At 36.8% G+C, this 17,903-nt stretch overlaps 1 protein-coding gene across 1 annotated transcript in view; it reads right to left on the bottom strand.

Moving 5' to 3' along the window:
* STAG1 (stromal antigen 1) overlaps positions 1 to 17,903 on the bottom strand; it is a 197,613-nt gene that overhangs the window by 118,897 nt on the left and 60,813 nt on the right. Inside the window, exon 5 of the mRNA XM_010561136.1 lies at positions 7,446 to 7,542. Within this exon, the coding sequence (XP_010559438.1) occupies positions 7,446 to 7,542 (97 nt within the window). The remainder of the gene's footprint in view (positions 1 to 7,445; positions 7,543 to 17,903) is intronic.

The raw sequence follows: 17,903 nt of genomic DNA, 5'->3' as shown, positions 1-17,903 counted from the left end.
GCATAATTTGCTCACAAGTCTTAGAACAATACTGTCAAAAAAAATCAAACTAATGCTTTTTCTTATTTGCTTAGTACAGAGATGTCCCTCCTTTAACAAATTTGTATTATACAGAAAACAAACTAAGCATAAAGAGGAAACGACACAGATCTGTGTCTAGTAGACAGCAACTATTCTGAATTACTAACATCAAGAGGTATTTATTGCTAGTCTTTTAAAAAGTTGTAGCATTAAAGCATACTTCTCAAATAGTAACTTTGTATTCACAGGAGTATTACCATTTTCCAGATCGATATGTATGTCATTAAATGAATATAGTGGAAAACAAGCAGTAATACTTGAAAGCCTTACACAATTTATCTCCAATGAGCAGTGCCAAAAATAATTTTACAAGCTATGAATTTACTAAGTAGTACACAGGAGTAGAACGTAGACTTTGTTCCATGCTTACAAGGAGTGCTTTGATTTTCAGCTGAGATCTGAACATATTATACAGAACTGGCAGTGCAGAACTTGCTCTTAGACTATCATTTCAAAGGTAATTTGTCTTTCCTTACATCATACATTTGCTCTAAAATATTCTAGTATCGCAAGTTCTGTCAATTAATTATTTGAAAGTTTATATTAATTCATATTAATAAATTAGTTAATAGCTGATTTTAAGCCAGTTTATTTTTGATCTGCTGTTGTACATGAAACATGAATAGTTCAATATATTCAGGCAGTAAGTAATAAAGACAAATATGTTTGGTTTAAATTACTGTCGCTCCTGTTACCAATTCATAGGGTGAAATCTTGGACTGAAGTCAGACCTCAACACCACAGATATTTCATTCAGATTTTGAAACCACAGATCAGTATGCCCTTCATTCATGTCTCCTGTACTGAAAGGTCAGCAAGTTCCTGAATTTTTTTTCCCACTAGTTTTTGGAAGTAGTAGGATGCACCTTTTGGGAAAAAGATGCCATTAGTTTACAAGTGTCTACAAAATGTGATGTACTACTACAAATCTTTTTTACACTTTCAGATCTGATTTTTTTTTTTTTCAAGGCTTCCCATCTCCAGAAGGCTTAGGGAGATGCAAAGCTTAAAAGAACCAAAAAAAAAAAAACTTTGTACCTATTTTTCCCATAGTCAAATAAACTTCGAAGAGCTAAAGAATAGAAAAAAAAATAGTAATGAAGAACGAGCACATGAGATGAAAAGTACAGATACCATTCAGCAGCAAACAGGAAGAAACAGTGAAAACCTTTTTGGTTTAAAAAGAGTACATAAAATGAAAATAAAGCTTTAGCTTCAAGAATGTCAACAAATATCAACCATTTGTATTTCACAAAAAATTTATTTCGATGTAACCATATTAATTGTCAAGTGTTTGATATGAACCTTTTAACCTTACCTATCTTCATTTAAAGAACGGAACTGATGAAACATATAATGCATGTCTGGTAATCTGATTTATCTTCCACCCAAGCCAGTTAATAATTTGCATCTTATTTTCAGTTTGAATTTTATAGGCTTTCACTTCAAGATAAACACACTGTAAAAATGACCTCAAGACTCAGAAACAAGAAGTAGAAAGTTCAGATCTGGTTTATCTACACCACACATGAAATTAAAATTAAGTCATTTTCATCTTTCAGTCTTACCTTACTATTTTTGAATGTGGTTAACAGCATGTTTTTAACTGCATCATATAGTTATTAGAGGTGTATTTATTTCTGTATACTATGCATACAAAATATTTCATAAATGCTTGACATTACTATGACTTAAATCATGTATGAGTAAGTATAAATTTTTTTTTATGTGTATTCATCCTTTACTTTGCAACTTCTTCCTTATACTCGCACACTAAAGAGATTTCGTTGAAGAAACTGTGCAAAACCATACTTTATATCCTTAATAAAAATACAGGCCCCAATGCAATGAATAGCATTATTTTCTAATTTGTTCAAAATACTAAACATTTATGATATCAACTTCTTATTAATAAATGAATGACTGAAGATATAAAGCCTTTTAACACATGCCAAAGTCAGCAACATTCCTCACGAAAAATCTGCAGTTCCGTATGAAACAACCATTTGCAGGAAATTATATTTATCAAGCAGTCTTCTTTCCATGCTCAATAACATCCATCTGTATAGAGCAATATTATTCCATGGATCACAAAACAAAACTGCATAGAAATAAATGACAAAAGACTAATTTCTTTTTAAACCATTAGTCTACTTACAATGTTATATCCCCTATTAAAATATTATTAATAAGAGTAAATAACACTATTTCCTGGCTAATTTGCTTTCTGAAATCCTGTCCAACAGCAAAGCAAGCAGTTGCTTGTTCATTTCTGTTGCCAGACCATCCAATGGCCACTTTACAGTGCTTTTTCCTGGTTTTAGCCTTCAATCTCCTTCAGCAAAACAGAAATCTATTAGCTTGCCCTTAATTAAGGGCATAGAACATTAATAAAAATCAAAATGAGCATGCATCCTGCATTCAAACAAGCTAATTCATTACTACAATATGTAAGGAACAACTAGAGATTCAAGGCTCAAGCTGGAAGAGAGTGTGGATCCCCAAGTGCCTGATTCACAAGGAAAAATTCCACAAAGATGTCCTGCTTTAAGCATTGGGCATAAAGTTCATACACAGATTCCTGCTTACTCACAATTGAAAAAACCCAACCCTAGACACCAGCAGTCAAAGTTGACAGGTGGCAGTTTGAACATTTGTTCATTAACATTTGATTCCACACAAGAACCTAAAGAGAAGATTTTTGAGGGGAATAATAAGATACAAGAAACACCATATAAAAGAAATTCACCTGCTTCCTTCACCAGCTACTCCTAACAACAACTTCAGTGTGCCATATCACAAAAATACTTAAATGGAGAGCCCCTTGCAAGCCAGAGAAGGCTACAACACTGCTAAGAATTTAACAGTAAGGGAGTTTCACCAGTTTTGTTCCATCAGTAACTGGTGTCTCAGAGCTGTCTGACAGAGAGATGTAAGGCTAGCAGGGGAAGCAGTGCTCAAACCACTTCTGAAAATCTGCTTAATAATTTACAGGCTTGTGGCTTACCTATCAGAAAATAAATGAGAGGGAAGGAGAGGGATGGGAGAAAAGGAATGGGAATAATTTCACTATATACTTGAAAGCCGTCAAGTAGTTCCCAACTATGTGAGAGACCTTTCTCCCCTGCAAAAGAAAGCTTTTTGTCTTACATGGACTTGATGGGTTGGTTTGTCCTTCACAGCTTAAGAGGCTGTTTCAACCACTAATTGCATCTGGTTAGGGAAAAAAAAAAAAATTAATTCCACAAGCATGGCTCTGCGCCTTTAAAATGTAGAAAGGTCAGAGTGCTTGTGGGGTTTTCTGTTTGTTTTATATCAATAACAGAAGGCAAAAGCAGACAGCAATGCAGATACCCAAGTCAGCTCTAAATCCATGGAGCTCCAGAAATGGAAACAGCCTGGTTGTCATAGCAACAGAGCATGATACCTGAGCTAATTACTCAGTCTGAGAGGCAGAGCTAATTAGCCCAGATGCAGCATCACACTGACACAGTTATAATCCTTCTGGGACCTGGGCACACATATTGCTGATTAGACATTACAGCTTGCTTGCAACTAGCTCAAAGATCTCAGAATACTATGCTGTGCTTTACATAAGTGTTCAAAAAAAAGAAAAGAAAAAAAGGAAAAAAGCAAAAATATGTTCCTACAAAGAAGAAAGCAATGGAAAAGAGCTCTCAAAAAACCCCAGAAAACTCTCAACACTGATCTGCAACTCTTCTGCAAGAGAGGAGGAGGATGCCTGTATCCACAATGCTACAGACCAAACTACAACATTTGAAATGTGAATCTCAGTAGTATGGATACGCTACTACCCCCAGCCAAGTGAAAGTTATTTCAAAAATCGGTTTATCATTATGACAACCTAAATTCAAAAAGTTCCCTGTTATCTAAAAATGCAAGACCCTAAATTAAGTTCCTGACAGAGAAGTAAGAAGGTAAATACAACACCACCTGCTTTACAGATTGTGAATACTGTGGAAAATAAATACCTACTACCAACAAACCAACCTATTTTTTTTCCAAGGACTGGAAACAGCATTTATTTGCTGTTTTTCCAGGAAGAAAAAGTATTTGAAAACTAACTTTTTCATCTTTCTAAGGTACTATCTGATACAAGGTCCTTCCTCTAGAAGAAGCAATGCATTTTTTAAAAGTAGGAAACTAAAAGTGAATAGGTGAATTTATCAGTCCTTGTTAACCACTTTTCTGTCACAGAAATACAATGTACTATCATGGAGAAGACTACACAGGCAAACTGTGAAAGATAGGGATTTTTGTTGGTATTCTTGAAGAAAAAAACAGCAAGATAAAGGAAAAATTCTTTAAGAAACTATTTTCACTTCTTTGTAAACAAAATCAGCAGAGGCAACAAATGTGCAGATTGAACAGGCAAACTAGTGGAAAGATGGCATGAATAGTGATTTTTAACTCTCGTGCAAATCTAGTTGTTGAATTGAGATGCTTTTGGTAGTTCAATAGGACAAACTTCTAATTTATACCAAATGATCCTTTAAAAACCCAGAAAGATTACTGAAGTCATGCTAAAACCAAATCTCTCATGTTTTAAGGGACATTACCGTATGAACCAGAACACATTCTATAGAAAGTAACTGATTAAATAGATACCCAGAAGAGTTGACAAAGGACAGACGTGCTTGAATATTTGGTTTATATTTATTCAATTTTAAGTTGCACAGATCTTTAAAGTTCACCTGAAAAATTTGTTAATTTTACAATTTTTTAATATCAATAATTTAGATAACATGCCTGCTTATTCATATTTACAAGAGACCACTTCTCATTTCAGGAACATCTCTAAGCAAAGCTGGAGGATGCCAAGAGGTTCATTCAAGCGTATGCACTGCCCAAGAGAATGGGATAAATATATAAAAATCAATGTTTCTCTAAACAGAAAGATATTTTTGTCAGGGTCAATACTGTTGCTAAATAAAACAGTTTGGTGCCTAAATTATTTCCAATTTAAGTCAGAAAATAGGTACACACTCTTCACCTGCTTAAAACTTTTGAAAGAAAAGTTAAGCTAAGTGTATTTTACATATAGTTAGATATCAAATAATTCTAAGCACTGTTAAAATGGTAGATTTATAAACCTAGCACCACTTTCAAAGCTTCCTGAGGAACCTCCTCCCAAGCTAGTTGTCCTCCTCCCTTCCAAGTTAATGATCACAAAGTTAGATATATTATCAGTAAGCATTTAGATCCAACATTGGGAAAGAAGGCCAGAGAATCCGAGACAGTGTTAGTGGAGCAAACTGAAAAGAAGAAAATTAAGGAACATTGAGGAAGATAAAGCAGCCATTGACATTCATGAGGAGCTGTTATTTATCAGAAATGGAAACAAACAAGAATGTCAACAAAATCTTTAAAGGGAAATAAAAATGTCCTAATAGAGCATATAATCTTCCCATGAAAAAGAAACTTGGTCTTACTCACAAAATACAAAACATCCCCAGATTTCCATACCCCATTTCCATTAAGGACAGTTTAGTATGCATTTTACCCTAAGTGGACTATCAATAAAATCCACTCTCAAGTTTTTAATGATTCTAGAAAACAGGCATGTTACTGGAAATTGGAAAGAACAGAACTGTCTGCCAGGATTTTAACCCTGTTTTACAGCTGTTACTGTACTCACTGCAAAAATTCCACCACAGAAATAAATCCCCCCACACTATAAACTCAGGGGATAAGTCATTTGTGCTTCCTTCCTCCTATCATTGCTGTTCAGGACCAGAAGGCTACTAAAGCATGAGACATCCCTGAGGGTACAAAGCAGAGTACTGAAAATGGATAGAAACTCACCTTTTAAAATAATTAAAAAAAAAAAAGTAAATCACATCAGCCACTTGAAGCGCTGCTGCTTCACAGCCAATAACAGAAAGCTTTTCTGGGAAGCAATTGCTTCAGCAGCATATGGCTGACAGCGGGCATTCAGCCTGCATCAGTCAGTAACAAGAGGTTTAAAAAATACAAATCTTCTGAAATTATAAGACTGCTACTTTCTCTAACAAGGAGAATGAAAGGAAGTAGAAATTAGAGAGCAGCAGGGGAATGAAGATATTTATGACATGCCTCCACCAAAAGCTTGCATCAACAAGAATAAAAACATATGGCCAAGGATCCCTTTGGTTTAATGCAGCCCAATTCTTAGAAAGAAGCTTGTGGGTTGGTTTTTTTCACATACACCTTTAGAAGAGTGTTAAAAAAAAAGCAAACAGAACACAACTACTTTCACATAAGCTGCCAAATAAATCTGAAAAATATTTTAGGGAATCTGTGTGAACAGTACAGACATTGACACAGGCCAGTGATCTAAACCCTAATAAGCTTCAGCCCTTTCACAGAATGCTTCCAGAGCTTCAGTCTTTCATGTCATCCACAAAATAAGTTTATTTCCTTAAGCTATGAAAAAGGGTTGCTGAAGCTGCTGACAGCTCACATTTCTCTGGTGCTGTACTTGGGACTTCACCTTACACTTAAGAAGGAAGAAAAGGGACTTCTACCCAGATCATCTGATGTCTAAAGGTATATTCCCATATCAGTTACAAAATGAAGAATTTCTGAATTGTGGGTTATTTTCAACTCTACTCAAAGCAAATTATAGGAAGCATCAGGAAACAGTAAATTGCTTGGTTCTGGGTGCTACTGAGAAAGCAGAGCTCTATCATTCTCTCTTTTCAAGGCTGAGTTAACTGAAAGATGACAACACATGAAAAATTCATTAGAAGGTACAGTGTGGCAACAGAATGCTAGAAAGACTGACTGCCACATGCCTGGTAATGGAGACTGCTTAAACAGGATATAAAAGGCAGGCCACTTGATGCTGACTTGATAAAGTGTTACAGAGGAAGAAATAAGATTGGTGCTTCATCCAGAAGAAATCTTTCTTGCTAATCAAAGTCAACTGAAGCCTGATCCCTTCCTCTTCAGATTAAAAACCCATCATTTTCCTAGAAAGAAAGAAAAAATAGCAAAGTTAGGGTATAGCTACACCTACTAATTCTTGTAATAAAAAGGGGAAGGAACAGAAAGGGGAAGTAAAGATACGCCTACCTTGATTAACAGATCTTTTGTGTCCTTTTGCTGATGAATAGAGTGCCTCTGTGAGGATTTGTGCACTTTAGGATGATGACAGGAAAGTGAGAAAAAGAAAGCGTAGGCCCTCGACAAACAAGCTTTAAATAAAATTATTCTTGAATGTAGACAATATTTCTATATAAACCATACATATGAGGAGTACCAATCCATGTGTCTCCCACATCTTTACCAGCAGTTGCACTAATACACGTTTGTATGACTGTCAGATTTATTCTATACAACTTGTTTCCAACGTTCTGTACCTCGACATCCTGAACACTGGATAAAGAAGTTGATTAAATCCAGAAGTGCTATGTCCCTGTCTTGTTTATATGATTCAATCCAGTCGTCCACCACAGACTGTCAAGAAAAAAAGAATACTTATCAGAGACTCTTAAAAAGTGTTTTATTAAAGGCAAATGACTTATTCTTTTCAGAATATAATTTTATAACTGAGCATTTATTTTGCATAATTATACATGTGTACAAATTCAGAAATCTATACACCTTCTCTCAGGGTGGAGACAGAACAAATATTGTTGGAGAACAGAACTCTATGGATCGTTTCCTGGTATTATAAATGTATAAACACAAATTCAAATTGAAATTACTGTAATTCCTCAAAACTCTACTTACAGTATTTATCCAGTTTTGAAATTGTGTTGAAAAAACAAACACTGTGATTCCATTCAGAATGACCAACATATATTCCCAGAAAACTGATGAGTAGAAACACTTTGGGATAAAAACTGGATTTATATTGCATAGTGAACATCTCAGAATTTATAAAGGCCAAAGTAGTGTATCAGTCATTCAGAAACACTGTACATAGTTCAGGAAGACAGAATGCAATGAGGAGTAATTGGTAAATAAAAATAATACACAGAAGTTGGTCTTACAGTGTTTGGGAGTCAATAAGCCACCTGAATCACAGTATATGAAGCCGAGTCACAGTTTCAAACTGCACTCAGAACTATAAGTAGCCAGGAGATATTTTTGTAATCACTGATACACAGGCATAGCACACAGTCATTATTATGAATAATATCAGGGAGGAGGACAGAAAGCATACAGGTGTCAAAAACGTTTGTCATTGGTCATACATTAATCTCCAGGGACAGAAAATGTGCCTCAGTAGCTTGATAAGAAAGGGCACTAAATGAATTTTGCCAATCAAAATGAAAGTGCAATCACAGCATCAGAAAGAGTTAATGGCAGATATACATCAGCTGAAAGGAAATGTGGCAAAGCCTATAGCTGCTTCCCATACAGATACTTTACCCTACAGTTCTGCCTACAGAAACCTATCAGAGCTGCGCAGATCCACAACTTTTAAAACTCCAGATGTAGGTAAAATGAAGCAATGAGGACAAAGCAAACAAAAGAACTATGTAAAAGTTTAAAAACTCTTCTAGAAAAGCAAGAGGGTTGTGTGAGGTCCTTCTTCAGCCTGCTTCATGCTTAAGGAAGACAAGTATGGCTTCCTTTCATGTCACTAAAATACAGTATTCCAAGTTCCTCAGTTACATAAACGTTGAAGGTAAGGAATTATGTATATTTAATGTAACCAAATACTATGTTTTACTTATTTTATTACTACGTTTTACTTATTTTATGAGGAAAAAAAAGAAATCTTTACTGTTCCATACATGTGGCAGCATTCATTAAGAGAAGCCTGATTATGCTATCAGAACGCACCTTGCAAATGGATTATTTTATCTTGGAGAGTTCAGGTTTACAATGAATTTCTATAAAATTAATTAAAAAAATCCTAAATAGACACACACACACCACCACCAATATCCCCATGCAGCCGTGATGAAAATGAATTAACAGAAAAGACAAAATCCAAACAATTCAACCTCTTAAAAAATTTGGCCTCTTGCTAAACTAGTAGATATAAGGATAGGATCTTGAAAAATCCCTCTGCAGTTTCTAGCTTATCCAAGTGCAAACTCCCCTGATCACCAGTGGGACCTTAGCAAATGTATAAGAAAAGGGAAGCAGCAAAACAGTTGTGTATGTACTAGAGACATACACAACTCTGAACTGAGCCAAAACACTCCATGTTTAACACAGATCCCTATACTTGTTCTTAACCCAAGACAGGATGAGACTTACCAGTATTACCATGTTATTCAACAATCAGCATTCAGCATTCAGTTTGCCAGGAGACTAAATTTTTACAGGTTTTGTCTACTAATACACACGCACATGCATGCCCAGTAGGAGAAGCAATCTTAGGAAGAGGTCCATCTGTTACTTAGGCGAAATGAAAAAGGAAGTCTTGGCCTCTAATTAATCTTAACACAAGTTGAGGAAAAATGAAGCAGCAGCACAAAACCAGTTACCTAGAATGCTTCACTGTTATTTCATAATGAATTTAGACCTGTTCCTGTAAGTATCAATCATTTCAACTAATCAGCAGAATTCTCCAAGGCCTATAAAAATCAAAGGTAGCCAAATGTAAAAATTATTTACTAAACCAAATATTGACAAAACTTAATGACCAGACTGCTGGTGTACTACCAACTTAAAAGATTTGTTTGAACAGCTGTATTACTGTAGATATGAGAACAACATGCACTTGCCAGCAGCTATTTTTTTCACTGAAGAAAATAGCAGCTGTGCTGGGTCAGACCACAGGTTCACCTGCACAACAGGGCTTATAGATATAGGGAAAAGCGTAAGAACAGGGCAAGAATACACTGATACTTCCAAGTTACTCTCCCAGACCCTTAAGACCCTAGCATATTTCTTCTCTCATGAATGTGTCTGCCTAAACCAGAAAGTTTTATACCTACATCACCTTGCAGTAGTGTTTCTCAAGGGTTAATTATTCACTGCAAAAAAAAGAATAATTGTGTTGTTTTAAACTTGCCAATTGCTAGATCTATTTGATGTGACCTAACTCTTATGGAAGATGAGGAAACAAACTTCAAACCCCTATTTGTATTTTCCATGCTTCTGTCTGGTCACCTTCTTTCAGGTAGAATAAACCTACTCTGTGCCATGTGGCTTGCACAGAAATACTTCCATGTCTTTATCTTTGCTCACTCTTGTCACACATCTCTTACTGGTTTCTGAAGTCTACTATATTCTTCCCTGAGCCTGAGAAATCTCAGCTGCTTTTCCTGAGTCTTAATAACTAGTTCACCAGCATCTGTGCATTGCCCACAGTCTGGCTTCACATAAAACATTCCCTGTACAAGCAAGGCTGGCCTGAGAGACTCCTTTCCACATTCAGTCTTACTCCTGTTTCTTGCTACAACATACTGCCCCTTCAGCTGTACCACTGCAACTGTTTCTAAACTGTACTATAAATATCACCAGTGAACCCATCTGGACTAAAAAAAAGGGGGAGTAGAGGGGAGACACCTGCAGGAATATCTTTCAATTTTGTTTCTGCTTCTTTTAAACTATTATTTAATTGATTTTTGCAGCACTACCTTAAAACCATAGCATCAGTGCAGCTCATCTCCCTTCTGATACGTTTTGTCTCTTCATACAAAAAGAATTGTGAGGCACATGCTATGTCCTTGAGCACTAAGGGCCCACTCTGTCCTATCTAGTATAGTACTGGTATTTTCAACTCAGAATCATAATGCAATTCACAAAAAAATAAAGACAAGCAGCTGATCTCAAGACTCACGGACCAGACTTGAGGCAATGCAGAGTCTTTAGTGGCAGCAGTAGATAAAGAAAGCAGCAAAATCAGAGCGAAGGTTCTGAGCAGGGATAGCAGGCAAAGACTGCCTCCTGTGTCGTCTGGACCTAGCAGAGGATTGACAAAGCTTTAACTAAAATTTTGAATGTTTGGGTAGGATTCATTTTACCTAACTTCACGTGCACGGCCTGTGTAGTCACACAAGGTAGTCACTCCCTTTATATTCAACATAGTGCGTATGTGTGTGCACACATGCATACATATATATAGTCAATATATTGTCAGTGGATTTGTCAGCATAATTCATCTGTCTAGAGCAGGTATGCACAGTGAGATGAGATGGCTTCTTCTTAAAAATGCTCATGATTACACTAAGTAGATCTCCACTGATTGTCTGAGGAGCTTAGGGTAACAAGTCACGTACAGGCACCTGACCTGTCAACATCAGTAGAGAGTCACACAAATTGTATTCACTAATCCCTAAAAACGAGAGGGGTATTTTCAGTGTATCAAAATCAAAATAACACCCACAGATCTGCATCATTCAACTCCTCATGCACATTTGGCATGCTTGTTGGTAAATTTTTTTAGAGATTACAGTTTAAGGCAACAGGAGATAATGAAGCCAGACTACATATGCTACAACAGTTGGAACTTAAACTGTTGACTTTTGATGTAACAGAAAAGAGCTATAAAAAGTGAAAACACTAGGATGAAAAAAAAAAAATTATACACATCAGACCTAAAATAGAGACAAGTATCAACTGAACCAAGAAAAATCAGCAGTAATCCAAACACCAGGAAAAAGGTCGAATACAAGTGAAAAAGAAATCAAACAGGCAATAGTGTAGCAAATGGTGCAACAAGCAATCATTGCCAGAAAAGGAATTATTTTGCATAAACATGCACAGAGGGAAAGACTCCTATTAAAAACAAAGATTTCTAACCAACAGTGTACAGGTTACAGAAAGCCCTCCAGAATGATTTTATCCTATTAGCAGCCTCCATGCAGTCACCCCATTTTCAAGAGCTTCTCAAACATAAGCAAAGAGCAAACTCAGGGCAACAACCCACATATGGCCACCATCTTGCCAGAGATATCCTGCCCTGCCCCCTCTCTGTCATCTGTCCCAAACACAGAATTGATATTGCAGTGAAGGCACATGTGGTAACAGGAGGAGGGAAGGACCAGTTAGCCCTTTGGAAAGGAGGTAGCTACAGGTGGGCTCCATCCACCAGAAGAATTCATCCCCACAAGAGTCTTGTTGCCTACTTCTGCAAAACACTTACAAAAGATGGTAGGACTAGACTGCATGAGTCGTTCTGGTGGTACCCATCTGCTTCCAGAAGTTTTTTACCTTCAGATGCAGCAGAGAGCATGGATTTACTATAGGAAATGTGCACTTGCATGCTGTGCATGAAAAACATGATAAATTCAGCATTCCTGGGAAGCACAAGATCTACAGTACATGTGCTACAGCACTCTGCCCAGGTGCAGGAAATCCACGCTTTTGGGATTCACCAAATTCAATGCACGTGCAGAAGGAAAAGGCTCCCTTGACAACAAGGTTATAAAGCACAGCAAATGAGAAATTGCGCAAAAAACTCTGTAGCTTCTCATCTTCTTTACCAGATTGGAGTAAGGCAAGGAGTATTAGAACTAAATTTTAAGCAAAGTAAAAAATTATCTAGCTCAGTTACATAAACCCTCAAGATTACTCCAGTAACACCCACATGACCCTCTTTCACTCCCTGCTGTCAAAACCCAGCTATTCATGCATATACACATACACACACATATATGAACATATATATAGATATATATACACATAGATGCACCACATCTCTGGGTCAGTTGGTGTAACAGGTCCATACAAGTACACATTACAAAAATGAGACTCTTAAGCATTTTTTTTTAATGTGAAAACACTTCTATTCTTACGACAACTGAGTGAAACATCAAGGTCTTCTGCAAATGGCAGATGATGTATAGCACAAATACATAGTCAGTACAGAGATTTTCAAAAGCCCATAACAGCTTTCAAGAGAATCTCACAGAAATTAACTCTCTGGTGAATCTGTTTTAAGAGCTACCATGCAGCATAATTTGAAGAATATGCCAAACAGGAAAGTCTATAGAAATAAGGAACTTATATAAAGTCAAGCAAGCAGCAGAATAGATCCATAGTCTGAGTAAACAACTTAAAATCAATCACAGAGACTTGCAGATATATTGCCCTTCACATCTTAAAGTCTGCTAAAAGATAAATACGAACATTTTATAGTATTGAAGAGAAACAGCAGCTCAGATTGCCAGTAAAAGCGAAAGTCTGATGCAATGAATGAAATAATGAAGCTAGTTATCTTATTACCTCCTGGAGGCTTTACAGCTATGAATCCATTTCATACTCCTTCAATGCAAGAACATTACTACATTTAGGAGCATTAAGTACTGGAGGAACCCAAGGGACTAACTGCAGATGGTACCTTGCCAGCTCATGTAAATTAGCACAGACCCACTAAATATTAACGAAAGTTTTTTTCAACAAAAGCTACTTCACAATTTAAATTAAGTAACAATCTGGCAGTAGGGCTACTAACACAAAGTGAAAACAAATGACGTTATATACAAAGTGCATGTTCAAGTGTAGTCAACTGTAAACCAAGGCAAATCAAATATAAAGAACATTTAAATAATTTGCCATTTCATACAACTGATCCTGGACATGCTTCATTTGCAGTGAATATGACAGAAAAAAAATGACTCTAGAATGGGTGCGCAGCATGTTTACATTAGAGGTAGGAAAAAAAAACCAAAATCAAAGCTTATAGTATATCTTCTGCCAAAAACCCAGTTACTTAAATGAAATTTGAAGCTTGTTAAAACAAAAGAGGAATGCACAGTGAAATTAAAGATGTTAATTATCTGTATAAAGAACAGCCCAAAGAGAAGATAAAAGCTAGAAAATATGCTTTAACAGACAGTGAGAAGAACTTAGAGTACACTGAAAATAGGAACACGGGGAAAGAAAGGCAAGAAGTGAAAGGCCTATAATGCTCTGTGTGAAAGGTATTTTTAAGTGAATCTGTGCAGGTTTTTTTAAAAAGAATAAAAGTTTTTTAAGGTTAAATTTTGTGAAGCCTGAAGTAATTACACAGACAGGTACTGAGGAGAAGGTAGTTCCTAACACGTCAAAGTATGTGCAATTTAAGACTGTGCATTAGACTTGAAGATGACTGGTTGCATTCCAAATAGCAGGCAGTAAGTCTAATATACACTCATTGAAAAACCTAGTATAAGGTTGATAAGTAAGAATTGTAGATTGAGAAGCTGCCATTTATTCTTTTTCCTCAAAAGATGGTCATTTTAAATTACGAAGGAGTTCACACTTTACTAACACCTAGCAAGCACTTTCTGAAAAGCCTTCTTTCACGTGGATTAAAATCATAGGAACTACTGAAGATGAGCACTCTTGCCACAGCAGATCCGCACTGCTCAGAGCTGCATTTCCTCGCCTGAGTACTCAGAAACGATGGGTGGACCATCCAACGGCCTCATACCAAGTAGATTTTCTACCGTGGTACAGTATTTTTGTAGGTGCTAATCTCTCACAATTTCCAAGGGGCTGTGTCTGTTTAAGCTGGGCCAATCATGGGCACAAATGGTTCTGAGATGCTACAAAGCATCAAAACTACTCATATACGTTGAACATGAGAATTAAAAAAATCCTTAGAGGAGTGCAGAAACAAAATCAATTATTCCAGTAAGAGACTCCCCATCAATTTATTAAAAAACACAATTCAAGTTCCTTTGCTAGCACAATTTGTAAAGGGTTCACAGATCAGCCCAGACACTTAAAAAAATGATGACATTCTGGAGAGTAAGAGACTTCTCCAGCGGTAAGTGTAATGGGTATTTTCAGGTACAAATGCTTTGATACACTGCACTACTGGCACATGTGTTCACATTAACAGGAAAATCATCCTACATCTTATTACATCACAAGGGAAAAGAAGTCTTGTGTGACGACTGCAGAAGAATTCATTTGGTATTAAGGGATACCCTTCTAATTAATTAATGGTTCATCTGATGGCTAGATTGTTCCTGGTATAACAAGCGTGAAAACATCTACCTAGTTTTGATTTTGTTTTTCTTTTAGTTCAGTAGCATACAACCAAAGGCAAAGCAAGATTAGGCTGCAGAAGAAATCCATCTAGCAGTATGAAAATTAAATACTAGTTTAAATGTCAATAATAGGTTGCAGTTATTTTACCCTGTAAACTTTAGAGAATGCATGCTTAAACTCCTAAGTTTTTGAGACACTTTGGGGAAACCCAAAGTTATTACCCATCCTCCAAGTCAGAGAATACAGCATTGTTAAAATACAACAAAGGACAATTAAACTAAAACATGCCTTTAATACAAAAACCATGGATAATACTTAATATCGTATGTCTGTATATTGTTAATCTTCAAAGACCTTCACTCCCAGAAATAGCTGAGGTAGACTCAGAGACACTATCCAGCAAAGAGGATTTCTAGTAGGGAGAAGAGACAAACTCAGGGAAGAGAAAGCCATTGAGGCTACCGAGAAGACAGACACCATATTCACCCTGAGCTGCAAACAGTCACAGGTAGGGAGAATTCCCAAAATACATTTTTGCCTTCTTACTCTCTTTCTTAATTGCCGTTGTCAGAGACAGGATATTGGACTTTTGGTGTGATCCAGTTACAGCTGCTCTGATGTTTTTAAGCTCAAGTATGTATGTAAAAATATATATGTAATTCCTCCTAATTAAGGTAGATATGGTGACGGTTATACAGTCATTCTAATCAAGAGTAAGTGTGAGCTGCTGCCAGAAATGAGCTGAATCAGGGAGCTGATCCAGCTGAAAAAAATCCACCAACTTAGGTTCCAGTTAAATCTATTTCTTGGTGTGACTACAAAACACACAAGAAAAGTGTAAAAAAACCATCAGCTGTAGGTGTGGGAAAAGGTGGGACCAATCTTTTCAACAGCAGCCTCGGTTTATGCAGGATTAAAGCATGCATGTAACAAGTCTTTCTAACCAGAACCACTGGAAGGACTAAGGAACATTGAGATTACCTATACTGCATAATGATTACATGATTAAAATAATTGTGAGATAAAATTCCAGGGAATTGAGAGAAGTAAGCAAAGCAAAGCTTAATCCATGCCCAATGTGTTAGGAACCAGCTAATAAAACTGAGCAGTCACTGCAGCTTGCTCTACTATCAACTTACTTCCCTGGGAGAAGTCAGCCAAAGGAGCAGCCTCGCTCTCTGGGGAAGGGGGGGGGGCACCAGATGCCTTCTGCAAGGCCAGTGCCACCTCCTGCTCCACATTCACCAGCCCAGCTCCTCGCTGCAATGACCAAGGTACCTGTGACTGCCAGGACAAGGAAGCAGCTACTGCAGCGAGACCTGAGGAGGAACGATGATGTTCACAACTTTGGCTCTGCCTCTACAGTTGCTAAAGTTGGCCCCCCGCAACTTCTACTTAACTGAAACCAATACCACTATACCTATAAACAAATGTGGGTTGTAAAAGAAGCTCTTGGCTTAATACAGGAATGGGTGTAATTCCATGGTCTGAGCTATGCAGGGAGGTAGTATACAGACCATAATGGTCTATTTTTGTCCTAAATGCTATGAAAATACAAAAATTACTGAAATTATACAGGATATGCCATATTAACAAGATGCATGAAGACATATCAGCTCTTTGGAAGAACTCACTATCTTGCATTTCTTGTACAGATCATCAAATCTCAAAGTGACAGAAAAAGATACTGGACGTACTACGAATTTCAATCAGAAAATAATTTCAGATACAGATGTTGATGACTAAACATCATCCAAACCCGATATGTTATGATAAAAGGAACTGGCAACCACACCAGTAAAGATGCTACCACTGAAAGAACAAAAAACGACCACTGCTGAAAGTGGTGAGAGTGTTTCCCTTACCTCTTTCATATTATTTCCAACAGATCAAACATGTAATTACAAGGATGCATACCCTTTACTTTTGCACCTCAGCCTGCAATAGACAGGTGGATAAATACTGAAAAATCAGTATAAGATTGAAAAGAATATTGAAAATATTGTTAACATTTCAGAAATATTTTAAATTAATATTAACAAAACATTTTTAATCCTATCAGATAGGCAACTGAAGGGAAAAAAGGTCTCATGATGTTCCTGCTCTGATACTCAAACTTTCTAGCCAGTGTAGTACTGTGAGCAAGAATCACAGCTTGTCAACATGAGCCCCGTAGGTGCAAAGATGACAAAAATCTGAGGAACTGAATCACAAGAAATAAAAAACCCTTCCTCTCATGACAGGGTAAGCAGTGCTACAAATACAGCTTTACTTGAACAGGGAGGGAACCTTAAAGGACCCAAATCCATGCGTGCCAAGGTGTGCAGACAAGAACAGTGAGGAACCACATACATTCTCGATTTCTAGAGAGACAAAAAAGAACTGGTGGCACAATGAAAAATTCCATTTCAACATACTAGAAAGCTTTCTTTCGATACATATCCTAAAATGCTTGTTGGTATATAATGGAGTCATATTTACTCTGAACCATGTCTAACCGACACCAAGATTACTTTTATTACTGAGCATAAGCAGAGGGGTCAAATATTTTTTTCAAAATCAGCACCTAATCTGTAGTGAATTGCTAACTTCAGTTAAGGGTAACTTGTAATACACATAATACTACAGAGTAATCAAGCTGTAGATCTGTTCATGTTTTGGTATTTAACTCCTCTTACCATTACTGATTATTCTCTCTGATGTTCTGGGGGAGGCAGAAATCCCCTTTGCACACAAGAAAGCAGAACACTTCTATGCTTAGTTTGACCAACACAGAAGTACAAACTTCATTAGAGCTTATTGGTCATAATTTACTCATGAGAAATTTTCAGACTGAGGCCTAAACAAAATTTGACATCATCACACGCTCTTTATTTCACTGCCAGCTTAACCCAGGGTCAGAGACCAATGCAGAAGTGCCTATGAAG

The sequence above is a fragment of the Haliaeetus leucocephalus genome, unplaced genomic scaffold (assembly GCF_000737465.1).
Source record: "Haliaeetus leucocephalus isolate CR32 unplaced genomic scaffold, Haliaeetus_leucocephalus-4.0 Scaffold143, whole genome shotgun sequence".
In the NCBI taxonomy this organism is placed as follows: Eukaryota; Metazoa; Chordata; class Aves; order Accipitriformes; family Accipitridae; genus Haliaeetus; species Haliaeetus leucocephalus.
Note: the sequence above shows the minus strand (reverse complement) of the source record. Positions and strands in the feature narration are given on the sequence as shown.